Raw genomic sequence first — 12,253 nt, 5'->3', positions numbered from 1 at the left:
ACTCATTACCTTGTGTCTGACACACGCTTTCTGCCATCTCTGTCTTCTCTTTGGCTCCCTCCCTTCCTCCTTCCGCATCTCCACAGGATGCGAGATCTCTCTTCCTCAGAGAAGCAGGAGCATGTGAAACTCCAAAAGCTCATGGAAAAGAAGAACCAGGAGCTGGAGGTTGTGAGGCAGCAGCGTGAGCGTCTCCAGGAGGAGCTGACCCAGGCAGAGAGCACCATCGATGAGCTGAAGGAGCAGGTCTGAGCGCACAGCCCCCACCCGGACCCTGTACTGACGCTTCTGCTGCCCTCTTCCCTCTCGGCCCTTACAGCGGCACTCCTCCCTGCCCGTTCCCTCAACACAGGTGGACGCCGCTCTGGGTGCCGAGGAGATGGTGGAGATGCTGACTGACCGGAACCTGAATCTAGAAGAGAAAGTGCGGGAACTGCGGGAGACTGTGGGGGATTTGGTAAGAGAAAAGCAGGTCCTTGATTCCTATTCCTGTTGGAGAGTATTTGGAAGGGATCTTCTGAGAGAGAGAGACTGACATCAGACCCTTAACCTTTGAGCATCCTGACCCTGTCTTGCCCTCCCCAACTCTGTGGCATCCAGGAAGCGATGAACGAGATGAACGACGAGCTGCAGGAGAACGCACGGGAGACAGAGCTGGAGCTGCGGGAGCAGCTGGACATGGCAGGAGCCCGAGTACGGGAGGCCCAGAAGCGTGTGGAAGCCGCCCAGGAGACAGTTGCGGACTATCAGCAGACTATCAAGAAGTACCGCCAGTTGACCGCACACCTACAGGTGCCTGCCTAGCCCCTGCTCTCAGCTCACGGTCACACTAGGGCTCCAGGACCAACTGTGCTTCACTGTCTGCTCGCAGGATGTCAATCGGGAGCTGACGAACCAGCAGGAGGCGTCTGTGGAGAGACAACAGCAGCCACCTCCAGAGACTTTTGATTTCAAAATCAAGTTTGCTGAGACCAAGGCTCATGCCAAGGTCAGAACATGGACCCTGAAGTCAGGGGTGTTAGAGAGCCCAACCTGGGGGTAGCTAGGGGCTGACACGGTATGGGGTTATGGACTCGGGGTGCTTTATGTGCTAGTTGTGGAAGAATTCTGGCCTGGGCTTATCCTAGAAACAAAGGGCCTGGTGAAGCAAGCATGGTGGTTCTACAGCTTCCCATCCAGGCTGAGAGCCCTCCTCCTCCTCCCTGTCCACCTTACAGGCAATTGAGATGGAGTTGAGACAGATGGAGGTGGCCCAGGCCAACCGGCACATGTCCCTGCTGACGGCCTTCATGCCTGACAGCTTCCTTCGGCCAGGAGGAGACCATGACTGTGTCCTGGTGCTGCTACTTATGCCCCGTCTCATTTGCAAGGTATGACCAGTCAGTCACACGTGCGGTGGAACCTGTTAACACTTGCTGTGAGCCAGGCATCGAGGGTGTGAGAGGAAGGCGGCAGGCACCATCTGTCCTCAGAGCTCGGGTAGCAAGGTCTCAGTGAGTACAGAGCCAGCTGCCACATTCCTCAGCTGTGGATCAGAAATACCCGGAGAAGAACCTTGTATAATTGTTTTCTCATGGTTTCCTAAACAATCCGGTATAGCTTGTGTTAGGTAGCATCAGTAACTCAGAGGAACTTTAACATATACCAGAGTGTGCACGTGGCTTACATGCAGATCCTGTGCATTTGACATGAGGTACACAGACATCATGTGCTAGTGTATACAGGAGGGGTCTGAAACCAGTCCCCTTCAGATAGGAGAAACTGTTCAGAAGAGAGAAGTAGCCTTCTTGTGAGGGAGTTTCAGGTGAAGGTTGTTGAAGGAATAACATTTAAGCTAGACCAGACGTAGCCAGGAGTTAGCTAGGGGTTAAATGGCAGGGTAATAGTCCAGCCAGATTGCAGGAGCAGCAGCGTTAAGTCACCTGGTTCTACTGCCCTCCATTCTCCTGGGCACTCACAAGCTCCTGGCATCGTGACCCTGCTCATCTCAGTCCCTTGCCGTCTAGAGTTGTTTCTGCTGCTCTTCCTGTGTATCCTTACCCTCCTCCTCCTCCACATGGTTGTTTAGCTGTGCCATGGGTTGCTGGGTCTGTGTTCTTTGTCCTCTACTCCCAGCCCGGTACCCTAATCTTCTTCCTACAGGCAGAGCTCATCCGGAAGCAGGCCCAGGAGAAGTTTGACCTCAGTGAGAACTGTTCAGAGCGGCCTGGGCTTCGCGGAGCTGCTGGGGAGCAGCTGAGCTTTGCTGCTGGGCTGGTATACTCACTGAGTCTGCTGCAGGCCACACTGCACCGCTACGAGCATGCCCTCTCCCAGTGCAGTGTGGACGTGTATAAGAAGGTGGGCAGCCTCTACCCCGAGATGAGTGCCCACGAGCGCTCCCTGGATTTCCTCATCGAGCTGCTGCACAAGGACCAGCTGGATGAAACTGTCAACGTGGAGCCCCTCACCAAGGCCATCAAGTATTACCAGGTCTGGGGCCAGAACTCAGGCTTGGGGAAGTGTCAGGGCAGGAGGGGGACGTCTACCTAAGGGGAGTTATTGCCAGGGTATACAGGGTTTTATGTCTGTGGTTGGCTGCTTGAGACCCAGTTTGCTCTGGTTTTGTTTTTGTTGTTGTTTGGGGTAGGTTTGTTGTTGGAGGAGGTAGGACTAGTTTTTTGTTTAGTTCTTTTTGAGACTGGGTCTCATGTAACCCAGGCTGGCCTTAAACTTGCTACATAGCCAAAGATAACTTTGAACTCCTGATCCTCCTGCCTCCATCCCAAATGCTGGGATAATAGATCTATGCCATCATGCCTGGATTTAAAAAACAAACAAACGACTGTTGTGTGTAGTATATGTGCATACATGCATGCATGTGTATCCCATGCCATGGTGTACATGTAGAGGTCATGGGACAGCATGAGGGAGTTACTGCTTTCCTTCCCCATACGGGTCTTGCGGATTGAACTCTGGTTGCGCGCCTTGGGAGCAAGTGTCTTTACTATTGAGCTATTTCACTCATGTTTTTATATAAGACAGCCTTTCACTGTAGCTCAGGTTGCCTTGAACTCCAGTGCTTTTGTCTTGGCCTCTCCAGTGCTAGGATTATGGCCCTACACCACCAATCCCAGTTCTCCTTTGCTCTGATGTGAATTTGTCTTGTGATGTAGCTACCTGGAGGTGGGGAAAGTTTGTTCCTCTGAAGACCACAGTATCCAGGGTTCAAACTCTAGTTTGGGACGAGGACGGTCCCTTAGCCCTTGCCCTTCCATAGGCTAAAGTCTCTCTCTCTGTCATCCTCCTCAGCATCTGTACAGCATCCACCTTGCTGAGCAGCCGGAGGATTCCACCATGCAGCTGGCTGACCACATCAAGGTGACATGTAGATCAGTGATTAAGATTGTTGTAGGGATGGGGGAGGACATCAGTCATGAGGTCAGCGAAGGTCCAGGACCCATGTGTACAGTCATCAGAAGGTGGGGTCTCCTCAGAGACAGTGATGGGTCAGAGGAGCTCACATTAGATGCTAAGACCACATGTTTCTTTCTGCACAGTTCACCCAGAGTGCCCTGGACTGTATGAGTGTGGAGGTGGTGCGGCTGCGTGCCTTCCTGCAGGTGAGGCACATCTGGATTTGACGATTCTTTCCCTCCCCCACTTCTCCTAGTGCCAGTGCTGACTTGGCTCCTCCTGTTTCCTTTTCGTGTGTAGGGTGGGCAGGAGGCAACAGATATTGCCCTTCTTCTCCGAGACCTGGAAACATCCTGCAGTGACATCCGCCAGTTCTGCAAGAAGATCCGAAGGCGAATGCCAGGGACAGATGCTCCGGGGATCCCAGCAGCACTGGCCTTTGGATCACAGGTTTAGGGCTGAGATTGTGAGGGAAGGAAGCTGAGCAGAAACGGGAGAGGGGGGGAGTGTGGGGGAGGGTCGGGACTATCACATAGAGATCTGGACTGGGAAGCTAGGAGCTGTCTTGCTGTACTGGGTGGGCTCCTGACTCCTGCCTGTCACACAGGTGTCCGACACACTCCTCGACTGCAGGAAGCACTTGACGTGGGTGGTGGCTGTTCTGCAGGAGGTGGCGGCTGCAGCTGCCCAGCTTATTGCCCCCCTGGCAGAGAATGAGGGGCTGCCTGTGGCTGCACTGGAGGAGCTGGCTTTCAAAGCAAGCGAGCAGGTTGGCCTGGAACCTCGGGCTTTGGGGCTTGAGGAGGCAGTGGCCACGGCGAGCCTTTTACACGTGCCCCTGGCTCTTGCAGATCTACGGGAGCCCCTCCAGCAGCCCCTACGAGTGCCTGCGCCAGTCCTGCACCATCCTTATCAGCACAATGAACAAGCTGGCCACAGCCATGCAGGAGGGCGAGTACGATGCAGAGCGGCCCCCCAGCAAGGTGGGTGGAGGTTTCTGGGGACCCAGGGGCCTGCAGAAGTGCGGCTTGCAGAGCTGCCCTGGTTGTGGAGGGTGAGGAGTCTAGGAGGAGGAGCATCCTGCCTAGAAGTCAGGATGATTTGCCTGTGATTGGATATCTTTAAAAGGAAGGCACTAGGGTTGGAGAGATGGCTCAGAGATTAAGAGCACTGACTGCTCTTCCAGAGGTCCTGAGTTCAATTCCCAGCAACCACATGGTGGCTCACAGCCATCTGTAATGAGATTTGGTGCCCTCTTCTGGCCAGCAAGGATACAGACAGACAGAACACTGTATACATAATAAATAAATCTTTAAAAAAAAAAAAAGAAGGAAGGCACTAGATGTTCCTTCCCCAGCCTCCACCCTCTGACCCACTCCATCCTCCTTCCCCAGCCTCCACCCTCTGACCCACTCCATCCTCCTTCCCCAGCCTCCACCCTCTGACCCACTCCATCCTCTTTCCTCTGCCTCCATCTCTGATGCACTCTGTCTTTTAGCCTCCTCCAGTTGAACTTCGGGCTGCAGCCCTGCGTGCGGAGATCACAGATGCTGAAGGTCTGGGTTTGAAGCTTGAAGATAGAGAGACAGTTATCAAGGAGTTAAAGAAGTCTCTCAAGATTAAGGTGCGGAGGACTGGAGAGATGGATCTATGGTTAAGAGCACTGGCTGCTCTTCAAGGGACCCTGATTTGATTCCCAGCACCCATATGGTGACTCTCAACCATCTTTAACTCTAGTCCTAGGAGATCCAATGCCCTCTTCTGGTCTCTGAGGGCACCAGGTACACACATGGCACACAGACGTACACACGTGTAGTCAAAACACCATGCACATAACATAATTGATTAAATAGTTAAGGTGGGAAGTGTGGCAGGCCTGGGCAGCAGCAGGTGCTGGCAGGGGGATCAAGGTGGTGTGGGAGTTGAGGAAAGAAATGGAGCCTGCAGCTAGGGGCCTAACTCAGTCCTGGGGCTTTGGGGAGGATGTTGGGGAGCTAGAAGTGTTACTTTATGCAGGGAGAGGAGCTGAGTGAGGCCAATGTGCGGCTGAGCCTCCTGGAGAAGAAGCTGGACAGCGCTGCCAAGGATGCAGATGAGCGCATTGAGAAAGTCCAGACTCGGCTGGAGGAGACTCAGACCCTGCTGCGAAAGAAGGAGAAGTCAGCACCATCCCTGGGCCCCGAGTCCTCCACCCATCCCATCCCTGGGCCCCGAGTCTTCCACCCATCCCATCCCTGGGCCCCGAGTCCTCCACCCATCCCATCCCTGGGCCCGGAGTCCTCTACCCATCCCATCCCTGGGCCCCGAGTCCTCCACCCATCCCATCCCTGGGCCCCGAGTCCTCCACCCATCCCATCCCTGGGCCCCGAGTCTTCCACCCATCCCATCCCTGGGCCCTGAGTCCTCCACCCATCCCTCCTACCTGCCACTTTCTGTCACTAGAGACTTCTTCCTTGTAGTGTGACTTCCTAGCGCACACCACTGCGTTGCTGGGGTTGCATCTAAGGGCCTGCTGTCAGGGTGGAAAGTCATGTGGGGCTGTGAGGAACATGCCTGAACCCAGGTTCTTTATCACAGAGACTTTGAGGAGACAATGGATGCACTCCAGGCTGACATCGACCAGTTGGAGGCAGAGAAGGCAGAGCTAAAGCAGCGGCTTAACAGCCAGTCCAAGCGCACAATTGAAGGGCTTCGGGGTCCCCCTCCCTCAGGCATTGCTACCCTGGTCTCTGGCATTGCTGGTGGTGAGTACAGTGTACAGGTGGCATTGGCCTAGGGAGATTAGACTGACTGTCCCCTCTTCTGGCCTCAGTTTGACTTCAGGTGCCTATACCCCTGGTGTTCAGCCAAGAACACACTTCTTTTCTCTTGCCATGAAGATAGGTTTGGAGACCCACTGAGTAAAGTAGCATGTTACCAGACTGCCGGTGAAGTCAGAGTAACGACCAAGTTAGACTCTAGAAACTCCCTGCTGGAATGTCTAGCCTTGCCTGATGTCGGTCTTGTGGTCCCTCAGCGGGTCTGCGCTATTTCCTCATGGGTTTTGCCCTCTATCACATGTCTGCTCTCACCCAGTGGCAGAGCAGGGTCTTAGAGAGGAGGCTTTGGTGGTGACCAAGAGGCTCTTCTGCATGTTGTGTCCAGAGTTCCTCTGTTGCGTCCTGCGCCCCCACATTGTCTAATCCCCTCTCTCTCTTTCTGCTTCCCCGCGGGCTCCTGCACACAGAAGAACAACAGCGAGGTAGACTCTGCCCCGGCTGGGGTTTACCAAGGCCTTGGGCACTGGGACGGGGGACAGCATGAGGCTTCTCCCATGTGCCTTCAGAAGTGGAGGTGTGAGGGAAGAGCCAATTTTCAACCTCTGCAGCCAGGACTGATGATATTCTGTGACATTGACAGGGGCCACTCCTGGGCAGGCTCCAGGTGCCTTGCCAGGTCCGGGGCTGGTAAAGGACTCACCGCTGCTGCTCCAGCAGATCTCCGCCATGAGGCTGCACATCTCGCAGCTCCAGCATGAGAACAGCATCCTCAAAGTAAGGACCGTAGGGGGTGTGCCGGCCTGTGATGGGTGTGCCGAACCGTGATGGGTGTGCTGGCCCGTGATGAGCACTGAAGGCCGCCTGCACCTCTTACACGACTTCTGTTCCCTCCCACATCCTGACAGGGAGCCCAGATGAAGGCATCCTTGGCCGCTCTGCCCCCTTTGCACGTAGCAAAGCTTTCCCTCCCGCCCCACGAGGGCCCTGGTGGTGAGCTGGTGGCTGGGACACTGTATCGCAAGACCAGCCAGCTACTGGAGACACTAAATCAGCTGAGCACGCACACGCATGTGATAGATATCACGCGGACCAGCCCAGGTGTGTGCTCCCCACTGAGAAGATGGCTGCGGCCTCAGAGTCAGTTTCCCCGTGCCTTACTCTTGTTCTCTCCCGCTTTCTCTTCCCTGTCCTCTGTCTCTCCTTCCACTCTTCTCTCCTACTGGGGATTGAACTAAAGGCCTCAAGCTTGCTACTAAAGCTCTGTGGGCCCAGCTTTTTACTTGTTAATTTTTTGTTTGTTTTGGTTTCTGAGACAGGATTTCTCTGTGTAGCCCTGGCTGCCCTGGAACTCATTTTGTAGACCAGGCTGGCCTCGAACTCAGATCCAGCTGCCTATGCCTCCCTGAGTGCGGGGATTAGAGAGAGGCATGTACCACCATGCCTGGCACTTTTTAATTTTTTTATGTTTATTTTTGAGACAAGGTCTTAGTAAGTTGCCCAGGCAGGCCTTGAACTACCTATCCTCCTGTCTAGTCTCACAGTGGCTGGGTTCTAGGCTTTCCCACCAGACCCAGTTCACGCTCTCTCTAAAGTGCCTGTGCTACGTGGGTTCAGTACTGATGCTCCTGGCCATGTAGTTCAGCTGCTCGGAGGGACCTTTGTGTCCTCAGCATCCTTCTCTCTTCACAGCTGCCAAGAGCCCGTCAGCTCAGCTTATGGAGCAAGTGGCTCAGCTCAAGTCCCTGAGTGACACCATTGAGAAGCTCAAGGTCAGTCTCATCCTGCCTTTCCTACACTGGACTTGATTGGCTCGCCCCTTGGCAGTGCCAGGCACTTCTGGGGTCTCTCTGCACCTGCCCCATGCTTTGAGGCACACTGGGGAGAGGGTGGGAGGGAAGGGAGGCTTCTCAACAAAGCGCCTGGTAGGATCCTCTTTAGGCTGCTGAGCCACAGTGCTGAGCCAGTGATTCTTCAGGATGTGTGGCCACAGCTTCTGTCAGCTGAAGCCATTGGCGGCAGAGCATTTGCTGGTGGTTTCTGACACTGTACCATTTACGGCTGTAACAGAAGCCGAGCTTGGCCTTCCAGGGTGACAGTGCATAAAGCGTGAAGGGCGCTGGGTGGAGACGGGGTTAGAGACGGGGTGGGGGTGGGGGGTGGGGGGGGGGCCGGGGGGTTAGAGACGGGCGCAAGTGTGGTGATAGGAAGCCAAGTCCTCTGGAACTAGTGTCTCTGTGAAGCTGGGCAGGTCTTGAACTACCAACGGGGTCCCCTCTCTCCCCCTCCCCAGGATGAAGTCCTCAAGGAGACAGTAACTCAGCGTCCTGGAGCTACCGTTCCCACTGACTTTGCCACCTTCCCTTCGTCAGCCTTCCTCAGGGTAAGGGGGAGCACGCTGCGGGGGATGATGGACCGTTCCAGGTGCTCCTGTGGCTTCTGCTCTTCTTCCTGGGCCTCCAAGAGGCCTTTATCTGGCAGGGCCACATCTTGCTTGCTCAGATCCCCGAAGTGCTTCCGGCTTTTATAGATTGGACTGTCCCGGCACATAAATAATGCCTGCCCTGGCTGTTACACCAGGAGGGACTCGGTTGCCTTGTTAGACCCACCTGTTCTATTTGAAAGATATTCCCAGTGTCCAGGGACTGCCACAGTGCCTGTACCCAAGGGGCCTTCGGTGGCCATAGTCAAGGCAGCCCTTGACCTGACGTCCTCTTTCTCTTCCCAACACAAGGCCAAGGAAGAGCAGCAAGACGACACGGTCTACATGGGCAAGGTGACCTTCTCGTGTGCGGCCGGCCTAGGACAGCGACACCGTCTGGTGCTGACCCAGGAGCAGCTGCACCAGCTCCACAGTCGCCTGATCTCCTAAGCACTCCTTCCCTGCTGTCCCCTTTGCCCACGGACCCCCTGGCACCACTGTTCAGTGCGCAGCCGCCTCAGCCACTCCTTGGTTGAACCCGTGGGCTTAAGCTCTTGCCTGGGTCAGCTTCCCCAGGTCTGGTTAGGGTCCTGCAGCTTCCGTAACCTGGGTTTGCCTATCCGCCCCTGACCTCTTCCTTAATTCGCTGTTCCGCTGCTCCCTCTTTCCCGAGGGGCCTCAGGGCATTGGAGGGGGTGTGACACCCCTCCACTAAAGATAGAGTGAGGTCTCCCTGACTGAGGACTTCACCCCCCAATTAAAGCAACTTTTACTTCACTGCTTTCTGTGTGGTTCTGAGTGGGACTTGGGCCAACTGGTTCAGAACGGGTGGAGGAGGATTGCTGAATTTCAGAAACTGGATGGGCCAAGGCTGAAAGCCCCCCTGGAGATGGGTGAAGGACTTTGCCCTCAATACATGTACAGTAAGCTGCTCTGAGAACAGGACAGAGCGCTTAGCGGAAGGGGGAACCCTGTAGCTTGTCCAGCTCTGTGCCTCCCCACAACTTGAATGTTTTCAGTCCACTTCAATGCAGGTCCCAAAACTTGTGCCAAAACTCTCTCCAAATCAGTGTCATGGGAGTAGGGGTTGTGAATTTTTTGGATTTCTGGTCTTGCTCTAGACCTGTTGAAGTACTTCCGGGAGGGAGACTTAGAGCCTGTTAGCGTTCTAGAACTTAGTCCAGGTTTCACCGACCAGCTTTTCATGGTGTTCTCATACTGCCCATGTGGGGAAAGATGGCCAAGGTGGGTGAGGGGCCTCGCTGGAGGGGAAGTGGCAGATGGGAGGGAGCCCAGGGGCTTCATCTGCAATCAAAACACCCTCTAGGAAGGTCAATGGATTGTGGGATTTAAAAACTCTGTCTTTATCCTTTCCTGCTGGAGTTTCAGGAAAGTTCTTTGGGTAACTTAGTACTCTCGAGGATAGTGCATGGCTAATGCCATTTTAGGGGCTAAGACCAGGGAGGCCTTGGAGGTCTGGCTTGGTTACCACAAAACTAGTGACAAGGGTGTCTGTGTGTGTGTGGTGTGTGTGTCTGTGTGGTGTGTGTGTGTGTCTGTGTGGTGTGTGTGTGTCTCTGTGTGTCTCTGTGTGTCAGTGTGTGTGTGTCTCTGTGTGTGTGTCTGTGTACCAGCTAGAGAATAACCTCAGGAGATGTCCACCTTGTTTTTTTGAGACGGGATCTTTCACTAGGACTTTGGGCTTGTTGATGAAGGGACTCTGGCTGCCCAGAGAGCTCCAAGGATGGATGGCAAGCTCACGCCAGCACACCTGTCTCTCAGGTCTTCACATCAACTGAGCCATTTTCCCAGCCCCTAAGTCTGTCCTTTATTTTATTTTATTTATTTATTTATTTATTTATTTATTTATTTATTTATTTATTTATTTATTGAGTTTGGAACATCTCAATTAGCGGCTTTGAAGTTATTCTGGATGCAGAATTTTGAGGAAACTGCAACAGGCATTCTGGGAGGCCGAATCACCTGGGCTACTTGTCTTTATTGGTGTTTGGTTCTTTTTTCTGAAAACACATAAATTTTTAAAGGATATATATATATATATATATACATATACATATATACACACACATACATCATACATACATACACACATAGGTATGGAATCTGAAGTGTGCACAAATCAGCTAAAGATAAAAGGTATCTGTCAACTTTATAAGTCTGTTTGGCCCTTATGACCAAACCTCTATCCTCACCATATGGAAGGATGTATGTAATAATAAGTCATGAGGACTCTGTAGCCAGCAAACTCTATCATGTCTCCTCCAGTCTCAAAGCCATTCCCATAGCTAGAGGGATCAGCATGTATGTCACCTGTCCTGTAATTTTTCTCTCTTGGTTTTTCTTCATGCTTGTAGCCTAGATTTTCAGAAGGTCTCCCCCAATCAAATTTGATCTTTATTCCAGACTTTGAAGAGAACCATAGATCTTTGTTTCCTGTGGAAACAAAGACATAACCTTTCCCTCAACATAACATATTTTCTGACTTCCATTTTGAGGTTAAGACATTCTTATGATATCTAGGTTGGTTTAATTTAGCAGCTTCTATGATCTATTGTCTCTCAGAAGTTACTGCTTTTTATACATCAGCATTTAAAAAATTCGAGGTCACCAAAGCACCATACAGGGTCTAGGTGCCTGTGTATTTCCCATCCTTATGTGGCTTATTCTTGCTATCTTGCTTTACTCTCTTTAAAGACTTTGTTATTTCTAAACCACTTTCCCCATGTCTGTCTATACTCATTTTCTTTTCTTTCTTCAGCATCTAAGCACATTTGATAGCATACTGTACTTTCTAAGAGGTGTGTGTGTGTGGTGTGTGTGTGTGTGTGTGTGTGTGTGTCTGTCTGTCTGTCTGTCTGTCTGAACCTGGCCTTTTGCGTGTCTGCAGTGTTCTCTGACCAGGTAAGCCAAGCCTCAAACAGCTCGTCTGACCCCGTGCAGCTCTGGTGGCTGACTCCACCCCTCTTGCTTCCCTGAGACCTTGCCTCACGTGGGTATGGGCAGAAGCCATGTTTACCACCCCAGCTTTGGGAAGTTACTGAGCCCATTTTCCTGGGTCCCTGTGAACGAGCCGACTGTTGTGAGTGCTAGCAGAGAGGCCCGCACAATGACTGCAGTGACTGTCCCTCTGTCTGGCATGACTTCTTCCTTCACGTGGTTGTGTCATGTCCACGTGGAAGCGCCAAATGTAATAAGTCTTTTTCTGTCCCATCAGTCAGCTTACAAATAATGACATGGAGACTTTTTATTAATTACGAAAGCTTGCCTATAGCTTAGACTTATTCCTAACTAGCTCTTAAAATGTAAACTAGCCCATTTATGTTAATCTACATTCTGTCACGTGGTATTGCTTCTCTGTCATCTTGCACTTTCTGTTTCCTCTCTGTTGTCTCCCACGTGCCTAGAGTCCTCATCCTCTTACTTTCCCAGAAATCCCGCCTATTGGCCTCACTATTGGCCACTCAGCTTTTTGTTACACCAATCACAGCAATACACCTCACACAGTGTACAAACATCCCACAACACTACTTCATTTTCCCTTGTGCTTGGATTGCAGGTGTGAGCCATTGTCCCCAGCCTGTTTGGTTGTTCACTAGGGGTGTGACCTTGGATAAGTCATTTCGTCCTCTCTAAGCCTCAGTTCTCTCATCCATAAACA

General features: G+C 52.5%; 1 protein-coding gene across 3 annotated transcripts in view; it reads left to right on the top strand.

The window, feature by feature from the left end:
• Positions 1 to 9,351, top strand: part of Dctn1 (dynactin subunit 1) — a 32,716-nt gene extending 23,365 nt beyond the window's left edge. For all 3 annotated transcript variants that reach the window (XM_050164887.1, XM_050164886.1, XM_050164888.1), the window contains 19 exons: positions 87 to 246; positions 353 to 457; positions 601 to 792; positions 872 to 988; positions 1,218 to 1,370; positions 2,143 to 2,472; positions 3,292 to 3,360; positions 3,540 to 3,602; positions 3,697 to 3,846; positions 4,004 to 4,165; positions 4,248 to 4,379; positions 4,895 to 5,020; positions 5,413 to 5,555; positions 5,974 to 6,140; positions 6,796 to 6,929; positions 7,061 to 7,253; positions 7,845 to 7,924; positions 8,446 to 8,535; positions 8,887 to 9,351. In XM_050164887.1, the coding sequence (XP_050020844.1) occupies positions 87 to 246; positions 353 to 457; positions 601 to 792; positions 872 to 988; positions 1,218 to 1,370; positions 2,143 to 2,472; positions 3,292 to 3,360; positions 3,540 to 3,602; positions 3,697 to 3,846; positions 4,004 to 4,165; positions 4,248 to 4,379; positions 4,895 to 5,020; positions 5,413 to 5,555; positions 5,974 to 6,140; positions 6,796 to 6,929; positions 7,061 to 7,253; positions 7,845 to 7,924; positions 8,446 to 8,535; positions 8,887 to 9,024 (2,704 nt within the window). In that variant the 3' untranslated portion in view covers positions 9,025 to 9,351. The remainder of the gene's footprint in view (positions 1 to 86; positions 247 to 352; positions 458 to 600; positions 793 to 871; positions 989 to 1,217; positions 1,371 to 2,142; positions 2,473 to 3,291; positions 3,361 to 3,539; positions 3,603 to 3,696; positions 3,847 to 4,003; positions 4,166 to 4,247; positions 4,380 to 4,894; positions 5,021 to 5,412; positions 5,556 to 5,973; positions 6,141 to 6,795; positions 6,930 to 7,060; positions 7,254 to 7,844; positions 7,925 to 8,445; positions 8,536 to 8,886) is intronic.
• Positions 9,352 to 12,253: the final 2,902 nt, after the last annotated feature.

The sequence above is a fragment of the Alexandromys fortis genome, unplaced genomic scaffold, assembly GCF_014885135.2.
Source record: "Alexandromys fortis isolate MF-2015 unplaced genomic scaffold, M_Fortis_MF-2015_v1.1 scaffold_138, whole genome shotgun sequence".
Taxonomy (NCBI): Eukaryota; Metazoa; Chordata; class Mammalia; order Rodentia; family Cricetidae; genus Alexandromys; species Alexandromys fortis.
Note: the sequence above shows the minus strand (reverse complement) of the source record. Positions and strands in the feature narration are given on the sequence as shown.